At 42.3% G+C, this 23,843-nt stretch overlaps 1 protein-coding gene across 3 annotated transcripts in view; it reads right to left on the reverse strand.

Moving 5' to 3' along the window:
• HDAC9 (histone deacetylase 9) overlaps nt 1–23,843 on the reverse strand; it is an 821,625-nt gene that overhangs the window by 259,833 nt on the left and 537,949 nt on the right. For 2 of the 3 annotated variants that reach the window (XM_040352828.1, XM_040352829.1), the window contains exons 5-7: nt 20,375–20,525; nt 5,865–5,991; nt 291–412 (exon numbers count right to left, since the gene is read on the reverse strand). In XM_040352828.1, the coding sequence (XP_040208762.1) occupies nt 291–412; nt 5,865–5,991; nt 20,375–20,525 (400 nt within the window). Of the gene's footprint in view, nt 1–290; nt 413–5,864; nt 5,992–20,374; nt 20,532–23,843 lie in introns of all 3 variants that reach the window. The other variant, XM_040352826.1, reaches the window with a different exon arrangement.

The raw sequence follows: 23,843 nt of genomic DNA on the forward strand, positions 1-23,843 counted from the left end.
TGAGGTGACAGAGGTGCAATCAGTCATTTGCTTAGGCACAAGCAAGCTTCCTCCAATGCAGCTAATCTCCCTAGACACAATCGTAATAGTGTGACAACATTTTAGTAAGTGTCATCAGTTTTATTTAAGACCATACCCCCCCATTGACTACTTTCATTGACTGTATTAAGCCCTAAGCTTTATTAATTAAGTTAAGAGTAATCTGACAGGCTGCTGAGGTAAACATTGACAAACACTGATAGGACAAACAGATTTTTTTTGGCACTTATGGTTAAAAAATAAAACTTTACCGGTTTTTCTCAAAGGAAAGTCGTTTTTGCAATCATGTGCTCCAGGAAGAGGACATTTATATGATGGAGAGGTCCCACTTAATGGAGGAGAGCTTTGATCCAATGAAGTATGATGTGCTGCCCTACAATAGAAATATAGATATACATTTATACCCCAGTCATTAGCAGAGTGATAGGTGAAAGGAATTACGGTATATCATGAAAAGATTATTGCCCTAAATATCTGTCTATCAGCTTCTGCTCTGTTTGTCTGCAGGTATGGGTAATGGATAATCTCTATAGCCTGTATAGCACATACAGGACATGTAATTAATGGTGAAGATTAATGCAGATTAAATTATCTTTAAAAATAATTATATAGTGTTTTAACCTAATCTTGGAGAACTAAAACAAAATCGTATTTAAAAAATGTATTACTTTTTTTTAGACAGGTAAAAAATTATTGCATATGAATATTTCATATTTATCTTTTCAATCAGAAAGTAAAACTTTTAGCTACACTTGCTCATGTTTAGCAGAATAACCTTAAAGGCTAAGTTCAACATTTCCAGCAGAATTTTTATTTTCATAAAAATTCTGCTCAGGCCATTCTAGTGTTCTTATCTTTTACTTATCTAGTCCATGGCAGATTTGAATCTGCACCTCTCTTTCAAAACTCTGAGCCCATCACTTCTTGTAGCATCATGTGACCATCCAGGAAATGTCATATCCTATCATGCACTGCCTTAGTGCATCATAGAATTGGGAGTGTTTACCTCTTTTCACCACACCTCTCTCATCGCTATACCGCTTCCTCTTTTATTCCCACCCACTTTCCTACTACTTCCTTTAAGGTGGCCATAAACAGTATATATATATATATATATATATATATATATATATATATATACAGGCATACCCCACTTTTATGTACACAATAGGGTTTATTTACTATAGCTGGAAAGTGCAAAATCAGGCTCACTTCTGCATAGAAACGAAAGCGCTTCTAACCCCAACTTGTACAATTAAGCTTTGGTAATAAAACCTTGGTTTCTATGCAGAAGTGAGCCTGATTTTGCACTTTCTAGCTATAGTAAATAAATCCAATTGTGTACTTAAAGTGGAAGTTCACCCAAAAATAAATATCTAATAATACCTTGAGCTGACCGGTTATACTGCGAGGAAGCTGTTTATTTTTATTTTTTTTCATACATACCTTGTTAGCGGTGTTTCATCCCTCGGCTTCCGGGTACGATTCTAGCGGGGCTGGGCGTTCCTAGTTGATTGACGTTCCTCCGACCGGCACATACTGCGCGTCACGACTTTCCGAAAGAAGCCGTGCCTCGCTGCGCAGGCGCCGTATAGAGTCCGCTCTATACGGCGCAGCGACGTTCGGCTTCTTTCGGAAAATCGTGAAGCGCAGTATGCACCGGTCGGAGGAACGTCAATCAACTAGGAACGCCCAGCCCCACTAGAATCATACCCGGAAGCCGAGGGATGAAACACCGCTAACAAGGTATGTATGAAAAAAAAAAAAAAAAACAGCATCCTCGCAGTATAACCGGTCAGCTCAAGGTATTATTAGAAATTTATTTTTGGGTGAACTTCCACTTTAAAAGTGGGGTATGCCCGTATATATATTATTATTATTATACAGGATTTATATAGCACCAACAGTTTGCGCAGCGCTTTATAACATCAGGGAAGACAGTACAGTCACAATACAATTCAATACAGGAGGGATCAGAGGGCCCTGCTCGTTAGAGCTTACAGTCTAGAAGGGAGAGTTAAGTGGAACAAAGGGTAGTAGCTGTGGGGGGGATGATCAGATGGACAAAATAAAAATACAGTTGTTAGGTGTGGGTAGGGTAGGCTTCTCTGAAGAGGAGGGTTTTCAGGGATCCTCTAAAAGATAATAGAGAAGGAGATAGATGGACAGATTGGGGTAAGGAGTTCCATAGGCTTGGCGAGGCTCTGGAAAAGTCCTGGAGACGAGCATGGGAGGAGGTGATGAGAGAGCTAGAGAGCAGGAGGTCTTGAGAAGAACGAAGAGAACAATTAGATTGGTATTTAGAGACTAGGTCAGTGTTGTAGCTGGGGGCAGAGTTGTGGATGGCTTTGTAGGTAGTTGTTAGTATTTTGAATTTAATTAGTTGGGCGAGCGGAAGCCAGTGGAGGGATTGACAGAGAGGAGTACCAAAGACAGAGCGGTTGGTAAGGTGGATGAGTCTGGCAGCAGCATTCATGATGGACTGAAGGGGGGATAGAGTATGTCGAGGTAAGCCAATGAGGAGGGAGTTGCAGTAATCAAGGCGAGAGATGACCAGGGAGTGAATTAGGAGTTTTGTTGTGTCATTGGTTAGAAAGGGGCATATTTTGGCGAAGTAGTATATATATATATATATATATATATATATATATATATTTATTGTATAATCCCCTTTAGATCTACCATTAGCTACAGTACGTAGTGTAAGGGCCTGCCTTATTGATACAAATACATTGTTCAGGTGGGTCCTCATTACACATTCTTGGTAAATCTAAAGAAAACTGTACATAGATTACACAATCTAATTGCAAGTTTTTTTACTGCGCGTTGTGCCACATTTGTCACACCTTTTTTTATGACGCAAAATGCATGTTTGCTTTTGCATTTAGGGTGGCATTAACAACTAATGGCACCTAAAGCGCAACTACTTCATTTTAGGTGCATAAAGGAAGCATACAATCATTAAAAATCATTATAAAGGATACATTTTAGGTGCATACACTATACAATCCGATTTTAAAATGTCATATATGGCCGACTTTAGGTGTAATCTTGAATTCCACTTTAACAAAGGGATCAGTTGGCCTTTCTTGAGACATACATTGAACAACAAGCTTGGAAACTAGAGGCCGATTACAACAGAATAATTGCCAATATTTATTTTCAAAACACCATCAGTATAAACATTGCATTTATCTGTGGAGCCTTGTAAACTACATGTTAATCATTGGCCAGTATTTTGCCTAAAGCCCCATACACACTATCAGTTTTCCTGCAGGTTTTTCTCTTCAGGTTTACCAAAACCATCTAATATGAGGTCAAACCTTAAGGCCGCGTACACACGGTCGTTCCAAGCCGATGAGAATGGACCGAAGTTCAGTTTCTTCGGTCCAAACCGACCGTGTGTATGGCCCATCGGTCTGTTGTCCTTCGGTCCAAAATTTTAAAACATGCTTTAAAATCGATGGTTAGTACAGAGAAGCATCGGTCCAAAACCCGCGCATGCTCAGAATCAAGTCGACGCATGCTTGGAAGCATTGAACTTCGTTTTTTTCAGCACGTTGTGTGTTTTACGTCACCGCGTTCTGACCCAATCGTTTTTTGGAACGATGGTGTGTACGCACATCAGACCGTCAGGCCACTTCATCGGTGAACCGATGGAAACGGCCCGTCGGACCATTCTCATCGGTTTGGAACGACCGTGTGTACGCGGCCTAAGAGTTTCAATTTGTATGCAATCAGGCAGGCCCTTGCACTACATGGTTTTGGTAAACCTGAAGAGAAAAACCTGCAGGAAAACTGATAGTGTGTATGGGGCTTTAGAGTTAGTAAATGAGCCATAAAATAGAGTTTTAACATTTATTATACATAGTTGAAATGGTGAAGTATAAATGAACCTTCATTCAGAAGACATTTATAAGTCTTTAGTGGTTCATAAATCATAAATAACTCATCTTAATGCTTTCACTTATTGCACTTTTCATTCCCCTCGTTTTCTCCTAAAGCTTACCCCAGCCAAATCTTTTATTTTTTTATTTTTTTTACTTTTGGACATGGAGAAGAATTTGCATTTCTGTTAGGCTTTAATTTTTGTTATCTCATTGTGGGGATTCCTGGTGCTCTAACACCGATATAAAAAAAATGGGGGGATTTATTGACACTAGTACAGGTGGAACGAGAAAATAGCGATAAACACATTGGGGTTCATTTATTAAAACTGAAGAGTGCAAAATCTGGCACAGCTCTGCATAGAAACCAATCAGCTTCCAGGTTTTATTGTCAAAACTTAATTGAACAATTTGTTAAAAACTGATTGGCTACCATGCACAGTTGCACCAGATTTTGCACTCTCCAGTTTTAGTAAATCAACCCCAGTGTCAGAAGTTCTAAAGCTAGCCAAAAACGTAAGAAACATTCGTACGAAAACTCTTTGCACATCCGATGAATGGAATGTCATTTGAAAATTGTCTTTTGCTTTTAACATTCAATTCTAAAATAATGTCATTTTTGAATGATAACCACATACACTGCCCAAATTTTTTTTCATCTGAAAAAGTTTTCCTTCCTGCCCCTTCGAATTTTCACATCACCGCAGTCGAAAACAAACAACGATTTGACCCCATTTTCAAATTAAATCTATACGTGTAGGGCCAGCATAACCCTTTGCTTTTCTTGTCAGGAAGTGAGGGTAAATCTCCCAAATAAGGATGCTGGCTGCAATACAAAACCAAACAAATGCTCTAGCCCATCCCCCTTTATCCGAAATGACTGGCTGGTGTTGAGTTTCAAATGGAAGGTGTCAAAACTGATCACATGTGCATATAAACTGTAGATCAAACAAAGGCTAAGATGATACCTTCCTTGGTTGTAAAGGATAGAAGGGTTTAGTTCCACTGAAAGGGCATGATGGGATAAGCTGACAATGCAGGAAAGAAACTGAGAAGCGGGAACAGAGCTCTCCTACCCCATAAAAGAAGTAACTGAACAAGGGCCTTTAGAGGATTACTGGGTATTTTTGTTAATAAAAGCCACAGATGTAAAAAGATTAAAAATAACAGTAAAATAGGAACCCCTTCCCGCCTCTTGGCCATTTTGGAACTTCTAGATGCCAGGAGGCGGAGGCAGGCATTCTGGTCTCGTGCCCTCTGTGATTGGCTGCCACAGCGGCCACATGATCACAAGTATGCATCAGGAGCTTTCCGGCCAACACTGGTGACTGTTCTGGGAATGCGCAGGACACGCCCTCTCAGCACAATTTTGTGCTTACACAGGGCCACATAAATACAGGCCTCTCTGCGTTAAAGCCCATCTGTTGAGAGGCCCCATATATGCAAGCACCTGGCAGGAAGAGATTAAGATTATATTTGATTTTAGTGGTTGATATTAGATTGACTTTAATTATAAAAATCCTATAACTGCTGAAGTATCATTATTTATGGTATTAGTTTGGTCAGTTCTTTCCCTAAGGGCTATTGTCACTTGCATATCGCTCTTCAAAAAGCGTTAAAAAGGCAGTGAGGAAGTGATATTTTTTATTCCTGAAATGCCGAGCCACTGCACCACAACCGTGTGCAGTTTGCACAGCTTTCGTGCCTCATTCACTTGATTGGATCGTGTTCAGTGGTGGTAGCTGTACGCTGTTTTTATTATTGCCACAGCCATTACATGCATACATCCCCGAGTGGCTGCATGCTCTGATTTAGGTGGACTGTAAAACTGTGGCTAAACCCTTTGATCTATCACCCCTCCGGCCACCTCTGTGAACGAGCCTTAACACAAAAAACTTGTTCATTGCAGAAATATAAGACAGAAAGCTGATGACATACGTGTACCAAAGCTTTGGGTGGCGGCCTATGGAATGACTGTTTCCGTTTGTATAGGAATCTTTTGTGGCAGATTTACTCAGAAGGAATTCCTGTAGTTTCAGCTTGACTTCAGTGCTGGCAACGGCTCCTGAAAGGCAAATGAGAGAAACAAAAAAAAAAACACGTTAAAGTGTTAAACTGTAAGGAACAAAACAATTCTCTGGACAGAAGGAGAACACTTTATTTCTCACACCAGCCATCTAGCACTATAAATAAATATTAATGGGATGGTGTGTCCCTTAGGCACAGAGAGGGTTAAATTTGATTTAGGAAGTGCGAGTCCATTTTGCTAGTTTCTAGGTAACAAGTCCGCACAGCACAGACTCAGCCAGAGGGAAAGGCCTATAAAAGTGACAATTTACTTCTGCTTCCCACACTATTTGTTTACTCATAGGGTACATGTGAAATTACTTACTGCCAGCGTTTCAAATTAATATTGTGACTCTGAAAGCACACGAGGCATTGTGCGGGCTGTTGGAAAAGGATTAAATGCTCTCCCCTAAGGTCAATTAAATCTCTGTTCATGCTTATTGATTGCTAAATGAAAAACCTTCTGCACCTACGTGGTGGAGTGGGAGCAGACGGCAAACATAAAATGAGCAAATGTATTAGAAATTGTTTGAGTCTCTCATTCAAAGTCAATATTAATTCACAAAACACAAAGTCAAAGGTAATGAAAAGAACAGGAAGGATTTGGCTAATAGAGGAACCCTTACCCAACATTAGAGTAAGTACCTAAGGTTGGAGTGAGGGGTGGATGCATAGGTCATTGCATGTGAAAGCCTACTGTATATTGATAGTTGCATTGTAAGATGGGAAGGGAATTATACAATTTAAGTTTATTTCCTAATATTGCCTTGTTTGTCCACTGCTTTTACACTTAGGTAGCTTTTACGGGGACGCTGAGACCTGAAGTCACCCTTTTGACTAGAGAAAGGGTTGGGAACCTTAAAGAGGTGGAGATCTACCTGAACAGCATGGGAGAAGTCAAAGATCATCGGGTACGGTGTCACCTCCTCACACCTGATTTACACCTCTAATTGCCGTACTACCATGTCGCAATCGCGTGCATGGATTTAAAACAGCTGGTGAGAAGGTAACATATAGCCTTCTTACCACCTGTCAAACACACTTGGATCATTTCTTCAGAGGAACATCACTTGTGAATGAGCCCTTAGTTGGATTCAGCAGTGGCAACTTTAGATCTCGTCCACACATAAAGTTGGGGGTGAGAAAGCCCTGCGGTTGAGTTGTGGTTTTACCGCTCCCAGTCTCTACCCCCTTTAGCTGCCGAGGCAGCAGCTAAAGGTGTACACATGCCACATCAAGAATTAAGCCCCCTGTTGCTTTTGGTGGGTGCTACTACCTGCCAATCACTACCTATTCAAGTAAATGGGGCCACTCTGCAAGTGTCCCACAACTGCATGCTTCTGCAGGGGTCCAAGGGGTAAAGCAGGTGGTGAGAAAGCAACACAACACTGCCTGCTTTAACCCCTTGTTTGCTGTACTGCACAAGGTTGCAGAGCACTTGCAGAGAGCCCTCATTCACTTGAATGGGTCATGCTTGGCAGGTGCAACACCCACCAACCATGACAGGGCATAAAACTACTACTACTGTGCAGCTGCGGACTGGCCAATGTCTCACTGCCTGCGATTAGTTGTGCACAGTGTCAGCTTCCTGGCAGGATCGAGTAGGTGCGTTGAAACTAGAATCCTGAACACGCTCAAGCCCATCTCTACTGGCTACTGCAGCTAAAGGGGGTGCGGTTGGGTCGGGGTGATAAAAACACAACTATGAGGTTTTATCACCCCCAAACTGCAAATGTAAATGAACCATTACTGTTCTGAGCCCCCTATAAGGCTGCTTTCACACTGATGTGCTGCAGTTTACCTACACCATGGGTGCAGCGCAGCCACGCTTTACCATAGACTTCTATTATATCCTGCAGGTGTGGTGCAATTTCTGAACGAGCACCAAAACTCCTGCATTCACAAAGTGCACCAAATCCGCAGTATATAATAGATGTCTATGGCTAAGTGCAGCAAACCCGCAGGAAAGCTACAGGTACACTATACAGCGCCCGGCATCAGTGTTAAAGCAGCCCTATACTAATATGCCCAGTGTATTGCTTCAAACTGACCTGAAGATCTGTTCTTTCCTGCTACTGGCACCACTCTGGAGACCACTAGCCAGGATACAAGGTAGAGTGCAGTTGGTATCAGTCTGCATGAGACAGGAGTCAGCACTACAGAGGAGGCATTGGCTTATGCAACTCTTGCTCCCTACTACAGCTCCAACTTTACAAGTAGTCCCTCTACATTTCACTCTGATAAAATGTAAATAATTATTGTGCCAACCTAAAAGTGAAAAGAAAAAAATAAGGGAGTTGCTACATAATGTGCCAAAAATTCAAAAGCAAGGGGATATGTCAAATGTAGCACTAAGAGTGGTGTACAATGGAAGTGTACAAATATATATATATAAATAATGATAGGTCAAATAGAAATCAATCTCAATCTGAGTAAATATATGAAAAGCAAAACAAGTCCAATGAAGTGAATCAATCCTTATAGAAAACAGGCAAAGTCCACCACAAACAAGTGGTTGTTCTCAAGTAGTTACTGATGATACAAGCAGGTGTATGGAACATCCGATGTTCACATACCCCATTTCACTCTGATGTTCTGGAATGGTGGGTCAGCAAGCCCAGACTATGATCTACCAGTCACCTGTGCAGACCTGTGATCTACTGGTAGATTGCGATCTACAGGTTGCTGACCCCTGTATCTAGAGTTTTGTGTGACTTTAAATATACTTTAAAGTGGAAGTCCATGCAAAAACTAAAATCCCTACCCCTATTGATATCACAGATCTAACACTTAGGCCTCGTACACACCACCGAGTTTCTCGGCAAAAACCAGCAAGAAACTTGCTGGGTTTTTTTTTTTTGCCAAGGAAACCTGTCGTGTGTACACTTTTCGACGAGGAAACTGTCGAGGATCTCGTCGAGCCAAAAAGAGAGCATGTCTTCTTTTTCCTCTACGACAATGGAGAAATTTGGCTCGCCGAAATCCTCGACAGCCTAACAAGGACCTCGACGAGCAAAACGATGTGTTTCGCCCCGTCGAGTTTCTCGGTCGCAAGTACGATGCCTAACTTCTCTATCCCTGTAAAGAAAAAATTTGTATACATACCTTTTTGGAAGCCGATCTGACCCACTCCGTCCGACCTGATCTCCAGCAGCAGAAGCTCTGCAGAGGACACAGCCAACAACACCCATTGAGTTACTATGGAGCTTCCGTTGTTGTCCGCCTCCTCTGCACCCGCCTCTACAGTGAAGCCGCGGCTGACAGTTCAGCGTGGGATCCGGTTGGACCGGGTCAGATCGGCTTCCAAAAAGGTATATATACTCATTATTTTTTTACAGGGATATAGAAGTTAGTGTTAGATCTGTGTCTATAGATGCAGGGATTTTAGCTTTTGCATGGACTTCCACTTTAAGGAATACCAACAGTGTGTTCAGTTCTGAAAATCAGTAACCTTTCCAGGGAACCTTTAATTAAAAAAAAAAATCAATTTCTAAAATCATCACAAGACACTGCTTTTTGGACAGTTCCAAGTATTGCAATAAGAATAAATGTACAGTTTGAATAGGTACGATTCCAATTCACAGAAACAATACAATAAAAGAAGACAGAGACGTTCACCTATAAAGTAAACTGAATGTATTTGTCTCCCTCTAGTGAGCGCACAGAGATCTCAACAACTGACCACATAACAGGTTCCGATCCTTTTATAGTTTTTCAGTGAAACTTCCTGCAGATATTTTCCAACTATCTAAAAATGTTCAAGGTTGGTAAGAAGACACTTGAAATAATTGTTGTGACTGTAGAAGCCTGAACATCCTATCTACTAAAAATACACCCAGAAATATAATCTCTGTTAGGAATAAGCATTGGAACAAGGGGCTACGGAAATGCTCCATGGCATAAAAATGAACTGCTGTTTGTTACTTACTTTAAAATATGTGTAAAAATAATCTTCATCATCATTATTATCATTACTAGTGGGCATAGGAATGATCAGATTGTGTAAAATCCAGTCTGCTAGTAATCTACCAGAAGCTGATTAAAAGGGTTATATATTTGAATTGTCAGATTTTTTTTTTTTTACGCCTCTTACAAATTGACATAACAAAAAGTATATACTTTTTTTTTTTTTGTTTTGGATAGAGTGGAGATGGATTAGAATGCCTGTCAGATTTTATTTGCTGTCTGTGCCCTCTTTAGGGAGATTCACCTTCTCTATTTGTCCTGTTCACCATTATCATTAAACGTGAAAGTCACAAATATTGGGTTGTCCCCAGAAAAGTAATAGAGGGGAAATATTCTAATGGGGATACTAATACTGGTGACCTGGGAGTCCCCTAAGGATTCTCTTAATTTGCAGAGATTGCCCCTCACTTCCTATTATGGCTATGGGACATTATGGCAGAGGGCAACAAATAGACTGACAGGGGTTATGACCATCCCTTACTCCATCCGAAATTAAAAAAAAAAGGTTTTGTCTATAGTTCTATTTTAATAATATTTATATGCAGGATCTTGCTAGCAGAATGGTCCTGAGTACATGCAACCTTTTGTATACATGTGTACAGGCAATAAAGCGTGCATATGTGTATACATGTGTACATTTCTGCTTCATCCTCATCTACTGTAGGTGCCAGTGTTGCAACTGACATGTATGTGCGTATATATACTTGCTTGCACATGCGTACATTATTGCACTCAAACTTAAAATTATCTTTTTTTTTTGTATGGCTCTGAACATCACTGTGTTACAGATCTTTATGTAGCTTTGTGCATTGTCCCATAGACAACAATGCACCTGCGTTCGGATATATGGGGGGAAATAAAGCTATACGGCTACAAACGTGTGCAAGAGGCCTTACCCATTCTTTCTTTTATGTTTTTTGAATAAAAAAAAAAGCCCTGGAAGTAAAAGCGGATCTACAGCCATACAGTCAAGTCTTTATTAAAGAAACTAATATAATCTGTATGTTTAAGTCTAGGTTTCTGCAACGCAGAGGCAGAGGCAAGAAAAGGTGCAATTACTCTTTCAGCCATCATACTGCTGGAGAAATTACCTCAGTGCTGTGGATTCCTTATTGAAATGACTGACAGACAGTGATGTACTTTTGTCCCTAATTAATGATGTTTTTTCACCCAATGAGGCAGTGACAATTTGGCAAGGCTTGCAGGATGCTAAGGTTTGTTAGTTGTATGTTCTAAGGGAGCCTTACGGCCCAATTTTCCCAGTTTTGGCTGGTGGGGCCTGAAGCAGTAAAGATTGTGCATTCAGATTTATCTCCAAAAAATGCTGTATCACTTACAGGGTCAGTATATCACTATATTATTTAAAAAAAGTACACAAATATTTGTAATGGTGCCCAGCAAGGTCCTACACTACCACCACCCAGACTACACTGTAAACAATCATGAGGTTAATTGGTGAAATCCTTGGCAAGTTCCAGTGTGCTGGAAGGCAATATGATTATTTCAATCCATGCTATGTCTTAATGTAGAACTAAAGAGAGTAAGGGAGGATTATAACTCCTGACAGTTTTTTTTTCTTATAATCACTGTCCTATTGGGGAGATTTCTCTTCACTTCCTGTCCCATTTCCAAAATTGGAAATGAGGGGAGATTCCTTCAAAGTGAATCCAAATGTTGTCTTTAGTTATACTTAAACGTCACTGGACTAGTGTTGTATTGTTAAAAACAAAAAAGCCTCAGCAGGGCCTTAGAGCAACCATACCCTCTTGTACTGAACCTAAATGCTACATTCAAGCAATGGCAGACACTGGAAGTGACACTGCAAGCCTGGCAACCACCAAGATTACAGTACCCAGCTGGAAGAGGTGTTTCCTACCTCCAAGCCCTTGATGTCCCCTATCAAAATGATGAATGGCACCCTGCTGTAGACAAGGCCATCTTTAACAATTATGTTGGCCTAGGCTTACCTACATGACGATGCCATTCTGTATAACCTACCCTCCATGTGTCATGTGGTTATTTTAGTAAACGTACCACTAGATTAAGCCATTGGAGGCAGCTAATAATCTGCTTTATTTGCTGAACTACCTTTCAACTCTACTGAATACTAAGCAAGAGAAAGTAGAGATGGACGTTTCCTGAATGATAAAGAGCCTTCTGACTGCTGTTATTATCCCCTTCAACCCTTTCCCCTACAGTTTTATTTTGAGCGTAGCCACAAGTGTCTAAAGGTAGACAGTAGGTGGAAACAAATTAATAAGCTGAACCCTACTGTCCTAGATTTATTACTCCTTTATGTTAAATACAGCCTTGCCCTTAGGTTAGTACACATTTTTTCATTTAAAAGGAAATTCCCAATTTTATATTCCATAGGTATGTTTTAAAAACAAACACGCCACTGAGGAACAGATCACTGGAATTATAGGGGAAAATGCTTTATTACAACATATAGTCCTTGCCAACCGCAAGTATGATGGAAAATAAAGTATGTTTTATAAGCAATCCGATAGGGGTCAGCAAGGTCGAACTGACACACCAAATTTACATCTGACTGGGAATAAAGGATGTTAAGTTGTTAGTGACACTCCATAATGGACACTGATTACAAGAGCAAACAGAAACTGGAGTTGGGGGAAAACAGAAATTAAAATCAAATCAAACAATCATTTTGAGGTTACAAAGTGAGTAGCATATTTCTGAGGTTGGAGTGGACACGCTTTGTCCCGGTCGGTGGAAATCTGCCATGGCTGCAATCTGAGTGACCACAGCGTGTTATTTTATAAACTTTCCTATGAAATGTCAGTGATATTACCCTGTTCATACTCTTTTTCTGCTGTCAGAATAAATTACCATTCACAGAGTTTTAAAGGTAATAAATACTCCTCAGTCTGATTAGTTTATGTGGGATATGGAAGAGACAGACAACTGCGGAAAAAATGTAAAAGAAGAAATGCTTAGAAGCTGACTGCATATCCGTAAAGAGTAAAAGCGTCAAACATTTTAATGATCTGTGCATAAAGCCTCGTTCACAGGTGTTCTGTGTGGATGCATGTCTCCAAATGCACACTGTGCAAGTTCGATGACATGCACCCACACATAGGTCAAATTGGGAGCAGAGGCTGTGTCTGTGCAGCTGCTATGTCACAATTTACATCAATGGGACTGCCTGCATGTGGGATGCACGGGTGTTCTGCAGGTAATCATGACCCTCCATGGGTATATGCTTTAGTACATTTCATGTGAACAAGACCTTAGAATCATTAATAGTGCTGGGAGATCAGTGATGCTTCATCTGAGCTTTAATAGCCATCCTTACCCCTAGTCTACCCACCCATAGCTCCCTATGCTGGAACACCCATGGAATATAACTTTTGGTGTTTGAAGGGATTGTAACGTCTCAAAGTTTTTCACCTTAATGCATTCTATGCATTAAGGTGTTTTTTTTTTGCTGCAGAGCCCCTCAGACCCTCTTCTTTTTCTTACCTGAGCCCGTCTGTTCCAGCTCTGCGCACAAGCCCATTGGCTCCAGCCTCTAGCTCTCATCTAATTGGACAGATTGATAGCAACAGGAACCAATGACTCCTGCTGCTGTCAATCAAATCCAGTGACATGGGGGTGGGGCTGAGTCTCGCTGTCTCTGTCAATGGATGCATCAGCAAGACTTGGGAGCATGCCCGCATGGGTGTCCCCAGGAAAAGCGGCTTTCCGTGGGGGCACCCGATGAAGGGGAGGAGCCATGAGCGTAGATGGGGCACCCCAGAAGAGAATGATCATATAATAACAAGTTTGTTATTTTTAAAAATCCGAACCTTTACAACCCCTTTAATCTTTTGTCACCCATGTAATGCATATGTGTGGGAGGGAAGAATGCTCTCCCTTAATGAAGTCACGTGATTAGTGACGAACGCATTGGGAGGAGCAAGATGACGGCACTTCCGGTTGCCGTCAAAGCCGTTTGTCCTGATTTTAAATTGTTAAATAAGTTTACTGCTTTTTTAATTAAAAAAAATGGAGATGCCTTTATGTTGCATGTGAACATTATATGGAGGGAAGTGAGGACCTGTCTAAAGATATCCTTGGTATCCGTATAAAATGGTGCCCTGTCTGATTGGAGGTCCCGGGAGTAGGAATTCATTGTTTGAATCCTGGAGACACATATTATATACAAGCCCAACTAGACCTGGGGACTTTATCTGAGGTGAGAGGCTGGGGAAAACCACAGGTGCACTACAGATAGTGGAAGTTGGTTATAATGTGGATTCATTGGATTCTATTTTTCTTCACACACGCACCTTTTATTTATGAACTTTCTCTGATTGAGCACCTTTATTATATATTGCATTGTCACTTTTAATACTGTGGAACCTCACAGTGCATGAAGATCACATTCTTGGACATTTGATGCACTGTCAGTTTTGTATTTTGCACGTTATTAATTGAAGATTATTACGATGTTATGAGCGCCACAAATACCTTTATTTAATAAGGGGACAAAACTCTTCAGAGCAAGCATGGTGGTAAGAAGAAAGTGTAGAGTGGTAATGAAGGTGACAAGAATGTGCAGAGCGGTAATGCAGGTGACAATAATGTACAGTGCGGTAGAGAAGGTGACAAGAAAGTGAAGAGCAGTAATGAAGGTGACAAGACTCTTTTAAGCAAACATGGTGGTAAGAAGAAAGTTGAGAGCAGTTATGAAGGTGACAAGAATGTGCAGAGTGGTAATGAAGGTGACAAGAATGTGCAGAGTGTAAATGCAGGTGACCAGAATGTGTAGAGCGGAAATGCAGGTGACAAGAATGTGCAGAGTGGAAATGCAGGTGACAAGAATGTGCAGAGCGGAAATGCAGGTGACAAGAATGTGCAGAGAGGTAATGCAGGTGACAAGAATGTGCAGAGAGGTAATGCAGGTGGCAAGAATGTGCAGAGCGGTAATGAAGGTGACAAGAATGTGCAGAGTGGAAATGCAGGTGACAAGAATTTGCAGAGCGGAAATGCAGGTGACAAGAATGTGCAGAGAGGTAATGCAGGTGACAAGAATGTGCAGAGAGGTAATGCAGGTGACAAGAATGTGCAGAGAGGTAATGCAGGTGGCAAGAATGTGCAGAGCGGTAATGAAGGTGACAAGAATGTGCGGAGCGGTAATGAAGGTGACAAAAATGTGCAGAACGGAAATGCAGATGACAAGAATGTGCAAAGAGGTAAAGCAGGTGACAAGAATGTGTAGAGCAAGCATAGTGGTAAAAAGAAATTGCAGAGCAGTAATGAAGGTGACAAGACTGCTCAGAGCAGGAATTGTAAGAATAAGGGGCCAGATCCACAAAAACCTGGCGTAACTTAAAAAATCCCATTTAAGTTACACTGCCTTAAAGTTTCTACCTAAGTGCCCGATCCACAAAGCACTTATCTAGAAATTTCAGGCTGTGTAACTAAAATTCCGCCGGCGCAAGGCGTTCCTATTCAAATGGGGCGAGTCCCATTTAAATGAGGCGCGCTCCCGCGCCGGCCGTACTGCGCATGCGCGAATTTACGTTACGCCGAGTTTTGAGGATCGCGACGGCTTAAAAAAGTTGCGTCGGGAAAAAAAAAAAAATGACAGCGTCGCTCGGCATGCATTCCTGAGGGAGAACTCCATGCCAATTTTCAAAGAAAAAACCGGCATGGGTTCCCCCCCCCAGGAGCATACCAGGCCCTTAGGTCTGGTATGGGTTGTAAGGAGACCCCCCTACGCCGAAAAATCGACGTAGGGGGTCCCCCTACAATCCATACCAGACCCGTATCCAAAGCACGCTACCCGGCCGGTCAGGAAGGGAGTGGGGACGAGCGAGCGCCCCCCCCCCCTCCTGAGCCGTGCCAGGCCGCATGCCCTCAACATGGGGGGGTTGGGTGCTCTGGGGCAGGGGGGCGCACTGCGGGCCCCCCCACCTCAGAGCACCCTGTCCCCATGTTGATGAGGACAGGACCTCTTCCCGACAACCCTTGCCATTGGTTGTCGGGGTCTGCGGGCGGGGGCTTATCGGAATCTGGGAGTCCCCTCAAATAAGGGGGCCCCCAGATACCGGCCCCCCACCCTAAGTGAATGGATATGGGGTACATCGTACCCCTATCCATTCACCTGTAGGCAAAAAGTTAGTTAGTAAACACACAACACAAGGCTTTTTAAAATAATTTATTATTCTGCTCCGGATGCCCCCCCTGTCTTCTTTATTAGCTCTATTAGCAGGGGGGGCTTCTTCTTCCGCTCTCCGGGGGTCTTCCACTCTCCGGGGGTCTTCTCCGCTCTCCGGGGGGGGGGCTTCTCCGGACTCCGGGGGGCTTCTTCCATCTTCTCCCCTCTTCCGCTGTTGACTCGGCGAACCCCGGTTCTTCTGCAGATGTCCGGTGCCTTCTTCTTCAGCGCTGGCTGCCTGCTATCTTTGTGTGTTAGCTCGATTTCAAACAGTCAGCCGGCGCGGTCTTCTGTGACGTCAGGGTCTTCTGTTCTTCTCCCCTCTTCCGATGTTGACTCGTCGCCTGTTGTCGCTGTAATGATGGAAGCGCGCCTTGCATCCCATTTATATAGGCATCACCGTCCCATCATGCTCCGGCAGGTACCCACGTGGTGGGTGCACGTGGGTAGGCACCCACCACGTGGGTACCTGCCGGAGCATGATGGGACGGTGATGCCTATATAAATGGGATGCAAGGCGCGCTTCCATCATTACAGCGACAACAGGCGACGAGTCAACATCGGAAGAGGGGAGAAGAACAGAAGACCCTGACGTCACAGAAGACCGCGCCGGCTGCCTGTTTGAAATCGAGCTAACACACAAAGATAGCAGGCAGCCAGCGCTGAAGAAGAAGGCACCGGACATCTGCAGAAGAACTGGGGTTCGCCGAGTCAACAGCGGAAGAGGGGAGAAGATGGAAGAAGCCCCCCGGAGTCCGGAGAAGCCCCCCCCCAGGGAGCGGAGAAGACCCCCAGGGAGGGGAAGACCCGCGGAGAGCGGAAGAAGAAGCCCCCCTGCTAATAGAGCTAATAAAGAAGATAGGGGGGGCATCCGGAGCAGAATAATAAATTATTTTAAAAAGCCTTGTGTTGTGTGTTTACTAACTAACTTTTTGCCTACAGGTGAATGGATAGGGGTACGATGTACCCCATATCCATTCACTTAGGGTGGGGGGCCGGTATCTGGGGGCCCCCTTATTTGAGGGGACTCCCAGATTCCGATAAGCCCCCGCCCGCAGACCCCGACAACCAATGGCAAGGGTTGTCGGGAAGGGGCCCTGTCCTCATCAACATGGGGACAGGGTGCTCTGAGGTGGGGGGGCCCGTAGTGCGCCCCCCTGCCCCAGAGCACCCAACCCCCCCATGTTGAGGGCATGCGGCCTGGCACGGCTCAGGAGGGGGGGGGCCGCTCGCTCGTCCCCACTCCCTTCCTGACCGGCCGGGTAGCGTGCTTTGGATACGGGTCTGGTATGGATTGTAGGGGGACCCCCTACGTCGATTTTTCGGCGTAGGGGGGTCCCCTTACAACCCATACCAGACCTAAGGGCCTGGTATGCTCCTGGGGGGGAACCCATGCCGGTTTTGTCTTTACAAATTGCCGTGGAGTTCTCCCTCGTGAATGCATACCAAATGCCGTCGCTGGAATGGGCTTTTACATGGTGTGACTAGTTTACACTTTGTAACATCAGCCCTAGTTTTACACTTGCAAAATAACACTTACGGCGAAAAAACGAAGCTGGAAAGCTTTGTGGATCGCCTTAAGTGCTAATTTGCATACTAGCAACGGCATTTCGACTCGAAATGCCCCCAGCGGCGGATGCGGTACTGCATCCTAAGATTCGGCAGTGTAATTCAATTACACATGCCTGATCTTCTGCCTAACTTTGGAAAAAGCCTTTTGAGGATCGTTTCCAAAGTTAGACACAGACTGAACAGCAGTTAAGTCTGCGTATCTCTTTTGAGGATCTGGCCCAAGGTTGTGAAGAAAATAACCATTGAGCTGAAGATGGAAATTGTAGAAAAGCATGTGGTATTTTGTGTGGCTGATCTGACCTTGGAGTACAAGATGGCGAAGTCGACAATCTCGACTATTTTGAAGAAGAAAGCTGCCATCAAGCGAGCTGATGTGGCAAAAAGAGTAATGATGTTAACCAAGCATAGGACGCAAGTGCTGGAAGAGGTGTTAAAACTTTTTTTAGTATGGTTGAATGAGAAACAGCTGGAAGGTGATAGCTATGATCTGTGAAAAAGACAAGAAATTGCACATTGTTTTACTGCAAAAAACAACCCTCTACAAGTGCAGCTAGTGAAGCATTTAAAGCCAGTATAGGGTGGTTTGAAAAATTCCACAAGAGAAGTGGCATCCACAGTTATACAAGACATGGGGAGGCTTCCAGTTCTGACAAGGCCGGTGCAGAAGCCTCCAGTAAATTATTTGCGGAATTCATGAAGACAGAAGGATACGTCGCTCAACAAGTGTTCAATTGTGATGAAACGGGGCTGTTTTGGAAGAAGATGCTGAACAGAACCTATATCACGCAGGAGGAAAGGGCACTGCTGGGGCACAAGCCTATAAAGGACAGATTTACCCTTTTGCTGTGTGCAATGCAAGCGCTAATCTGAAGATTAAGCCACTACTGGTGTACCATTCCCAGACCCCTCATGCACTCAGGGAACACAATGTGAACAAGGCCAGAATGCCTGCCATGCGAAAGTTTGGGTCCCAAGGCAATTGTTCATGGAATGGCAACACAAGGTGTTTGCCCTCACCGTAAGAAAATATCTTTCTGACAGCCAACTGCCTGAAATGTGCTTTCTTCTGATGGACAATGCCCCGGCACACCCTTCAACCTTGGTGGATGATATGGATGGAAGTATCACTTCATAAAGGTCAAGTTCCTCCCCCTCAACACAACACCTCTTCTGCAGCCCATGGACCAGCAAGTGATCTGCAACTTCAAGAAGCTGTACACAAAGGCACTCTTCACTAGGTGTTTTAATGTCACTGAAGAGACGTCCTTGAGTCTGAAAGAATTCTGGAAGAAACATTTCAATGTTCTCCACTGCATTGATCTCATTGACAAAGCCTGGGAAGATGTCACGCACTGAACCTTAAACTCAGCCTGGAGGAAACAGTGGTTAGACTATGTCACTGAACGTGACTTTGAAGGGTCTGATGCAGAGGTAGTGGAGGAGATTGTGTCCATGGGCAACAGTATGGGTCTGGACGTTGATGATGCAGACCTAGAGGTGCTTGTTGAGGAACATAAGGAGGATCTGACCATGGAAGAACTTTCTAAACTCCACAGTGAGTAGAAGAAGGCGCTTATTGAGGAGCATTCCACTGAGGAAGAGGAAGACACGGAGAAGGTTAGCAGTGATGCCATAAAATCCATTAATGAAAAATGGAATGAGTGCCATGATTTTTTTGAGATGCACTACCCCAACATAACTGTAACGAACAGAGTGTTAAATCTGATGAATGATAACATGGTCTCTCATTTCCGGAGGGTTAAATCTGATGAATGATAACATGGTCTCTCATTTCCAGAGGGTAATGCAGAGCAGGAAACGACAAGTGACATTGGATAGATTTTTAACCAAAACCTGTGACTAAGAGACAAAGAAGAGAGGAGATCTCCCCAATGTCCTTATGGAGGGGGACTCTCCCTCCGAACAATAACTGCATCCCACCCGCCTTCCTCCACACCAGAAGTCCTCTCAAGCAAGGTTAGTGTTCTCTCTCTCTTCATACTGTACTGTAATTTGTTTCATATTTTTTGTGGTTAAAAAAAAAATAAAGTTCAGAACGGATTAACCTGATTTACATTGAACCCTATGGGAAAATTTGCCTCAGTTCGCGACCAATTCGGTTCAAGTCATTTTACAAATTAAGTTTGTGAACCAAGGTATCACTGTAAATAACTCTTAGCTACACCACCAAAGCCTATGTGACAGTGACACCTGCAGGACAGGATGCAGTATTGCCAAACTCTGCTGATTCGAAAATTGGACGGTAGATCGTCCATTTTTTTTGCATGCTGGTCGCATATCAAAAATGGAGAGGTTACTAAAGTGACAAAAAATTTTGTACGACAGAAAAAAAAATCAGAAGTGATGTCATGTGTTGTAGTGTATTTCTATTGTATTTTTGGATGACAACTGTACTGATTAAACGAAAATCGTATGATCTGGTATTGTATGAGAAAAATGTTTGTGTTTGTCTGATCGGATAATATCGAATGAACTGTCGTGATCGGCTCTCGAAAAGCTCTGTACTAACAATCCGATTATCGTACGAACGCTTTGAAAGCGGTATTTTTCGTACGATTTTCAGATTGTGTGTACGGGCCATTAGCCTTCTCTGGGAATGATGGGTGATGATACTTTCATGATACATGTATAAGCACAAATGTTGTTGCATTCTTACGCTCTTTTGCTCTGTCCTTGCTGCGAGGGTGAGACAGCTGTTGCTCGCGGCGATGCCTTTCTGCTTCTTGTTCCTGTCTCTGTTGTTCCATTTTGTGCTCTTTCTCCCGTTCTAAGATCTCTTGTTTTTGTTTCATTGCTAGAAGTTCTTGCTGTAACTTGACAATAAAAAAACAATTCAGAATCTGCTCCTCTGACATATATTGGTATTTTGGAATGTTTTTGAAAAATCATTAGAACATCAAGGCCTAACTCAGAGTAACTGAATAAATGACCCTTGCAGTGGGGCTTCTCTGGTTCCAGGTTGTAAGCAGACCTTCAGCATCCTCCTTTACAATGCAGGGCTTTGCCCCCCCTACTCTGTAGCGCTCCAGCCAACGGTCACAGTTGTAATGTTATTATTTACAATGCAGGACAGGAGCGCCAAAGAGAAGAGGTTTTGGAGGACCGATTGCATGGAGGACCCTGTGAAAGCGAGGGATAAGGAAAGCAAAAAGTACTTTAACCACTTGCCATCTGGAAGATTTGCCACCCCCCTTCATGACCAGGCCATTTTTTTGCTTTTTGGCAATGCATTACTTTAGCTGAAAATCGCGGGGTCATGCAACACTGTACACAAATAGAGATTTCTTTTGGTGGTATTTGATGACTACTAGTTTTTTTTTTTTTTTGCAGTATAAACAAAAAAAGACTGAAAATTGGGAAAAAAAACACTATATTTTTTTACTTTCCTTTTTCTATAAAATATATCCAATTAAAAAAAATATTTAAAAAATCTAATTGTATTTTTTGTTATATAAATGAAAACATATTGGAAATAAAACACATTTTCTTAGTTTCTGTTATAAAATGTTGCAAATAAATAATCTTTCTTCATAAATGTAGGTCAATACATATTTTGCTACATATTTTTGTTAACAAAAAAAATCCCAATAAGCCTATATTGATTGGTTTGCATTAAAGTTGTCTTCAAACTATGATATCTATACTGGAAATAAGTGACAGCTGGTGTTTTTTTTGGGGGGGGGCAAACAACCATGCCCCCTCCTCCCCTCTGAAAGTATGGTGGGAAATCTGACACTAACTGACAGTTTTAACACTTAGCGGGAACCAGTGACATTATTACAGTAATCAGGGCTAAAAATATACACTGTCACTGTGCTAATGACACTGGCTCGGAAGGGGTTAATTTCTAGGGCAATCAAGGGGTTAAATGTGTGCCTAACATGGCTTGATGCATTTACTATGTGTTGTTTTAACTAAGGGATGTGCTGGTTTTTATTCCCTGCTTAGCAGGGAAATTAGAAACTGGCACATCCTCACTGACAGGACAGAGCTCTGTATTGTTTACATTCACAGAGTTCCTTTCTGTCTTCATCTTCGCCGATAAGTGGGTGCTGGTGGTCAAATCATTGGCCAGGATTCACTGATTGACAGGGAATAATCACAGCACAAGCCAAACAATTTATTTGTTACCTTGTTATCTAAAAAACTTATTGCCAATTAATCACGTCCATAGCAGAAATGTAAAAATGTATTTAGTCTATAGGGGGTGAACAGGTGTGACAGGTGAAATGGGCAATTTGCATCAAAAGCCCCCCTTCTGCAGCCAGACTCCATAGCAGCTACATGGGCTGCTATGGCTAATGTTACTCCACTGAGAGGGGAGTCATCTAATAGGGACAATGGTTCTGCTGAGATGATGCAATATCTCCTAAATCTAACTCCTGAAAGAATGTGGAGGAGTTGCCTAACCTATGAACTAAGACATAACCTATCCTTTGGTCCTCCATTATTTTACCTTATTAGTGAATGAGAAAGAGGCACCTAATCACAAAGAGCACCACAGATCAACGTCGTTTTAATTCTTTCTGTGCCTTGTGATTTTATTTTCCTGAAACTCAGCTATCAATGTGAATGTCATATCATATCTGGTAACTTTGAAAAACTGATAAATCTGAAGATATATTGCTGGGCACAAACATTTTACTAAAAGTGGAATTAAACCTAAAAAAAATTGACAGAAGAAACCATATATCTTCTCACATAAACCTTTCTCCCTGCTTGTGTGTAGACATGTACATGCCGAAAACATTTGTTTTGTTTCATTTCGTTTAGATTCGTTCTTCTGATTTTTTAGTTTTGTTAAATCCGGCTGATTCGTATTCGGGAGTCGTATTTCGGAATTCGTTTTATATCTTTTTCAAATGTTCTTCGAATTTACGATTGTTTTCTGATTTTAAATGTTCGAATCGATACATTTTGAATCGGTCGAATCGAAAGCTTTAAACAAACAAACAAAAGAAAAATCTTCATGAAATCACTCTTTATCACTTTAGCCCCAGAAGGATTTACCCACTTCCTGACCAGGCCATTGTTTGTGATACAGCACTGCATCTCTTTAACTGACAATTGCGCGATCCTGTGATGCTGTACACAAACAAAATTGATCCTTTTTTCCCACAAATAGAGCTTTCTTTTGGTGGTGTTTGATGAGTTCTGCTGTTTATTATTTTTTTGTGCTATACACAAGAAAAGAGCGACAATTTAAAAAAAAAAAAAAAAAAATTTTTTTTTACTTTCTGCTATAAAACATTTCCCCCAAAAAATAATTTTTCATCGGTTTAGGCCGATATGTATTCTGCTACATATTTTTGGCAAAAAAAATACAATAAGCGTATATTGATTGGTTTATGCAAAAGTTATCGCATCTACAAAATAGGGGATAGATTTATGGCATTTTTATTATTATTATTGTTTTACTAGTAATGGTGGTGATCAGTGATTTTTAGCAGGACTGCGGCATTGCGGTGGACAGATCGGACACCTAACTGAAATTTTTGAAATTTTTGGGGGAACCAGTGACATTATTATAGTAATTAGTGCTAATAATATGCACTGTTATTGTACTAATGACACTGGCAGGGAAGGGGTTAACATCAGCGGCGAACAAGGGGTTAAATGTGTTCCCTGTTTGTGTTTTCTAACTGTATTGGGTTTCTAACTGGGGAAACACACAGATCCATCTTCCTGCATAGCATAAAGACAGGATCTGTGTGATCTCCCCTGTCATGCTGCATACACACGATCGGTTTGTCTGATAAAAACGGTCTGATGGACCGTTTTCATCAGACGAACGGATCGTGTGTGGGCCCCATCGGTTTTTTATCCATTGGTGAAAAAACTAGGAACTTGTTTTAAAATTATCTGATGGTTAAAAAATCGATAGAAAAAACGATCGTCTGTGGGCACGTCCATCGGTTAAAAATCCAAGCATGCTCAGAATCAGGTCGACACATGCTCGGAAGCATTGAACTTCATTTTTCTCAGCACGTCGTTGTGTTTTGTGTCACAGCGTTCTGACACGATCGTTTTTTTTAACTGATGGTGTGTAGGCAAGACTGATGAAAGTCAGCTTCATCGGACAGCTGATGAAAAAATCCATCAGACCGTTTTCATCGGATGAACCG

The sequence above is a fragment of the Rana temporaria genome, chromosome 5 (assembly GCF_905171775.1).
Source record: "Rana temporaria chromosome 5, aRanTem1.1, whole genome shotgun sequence".
Taxonomy (NCBI): Eukaryota; Metazoa; Chordata; class Amphibia; order Anura; family Ranidae; genus Rana; species Rana temporaria.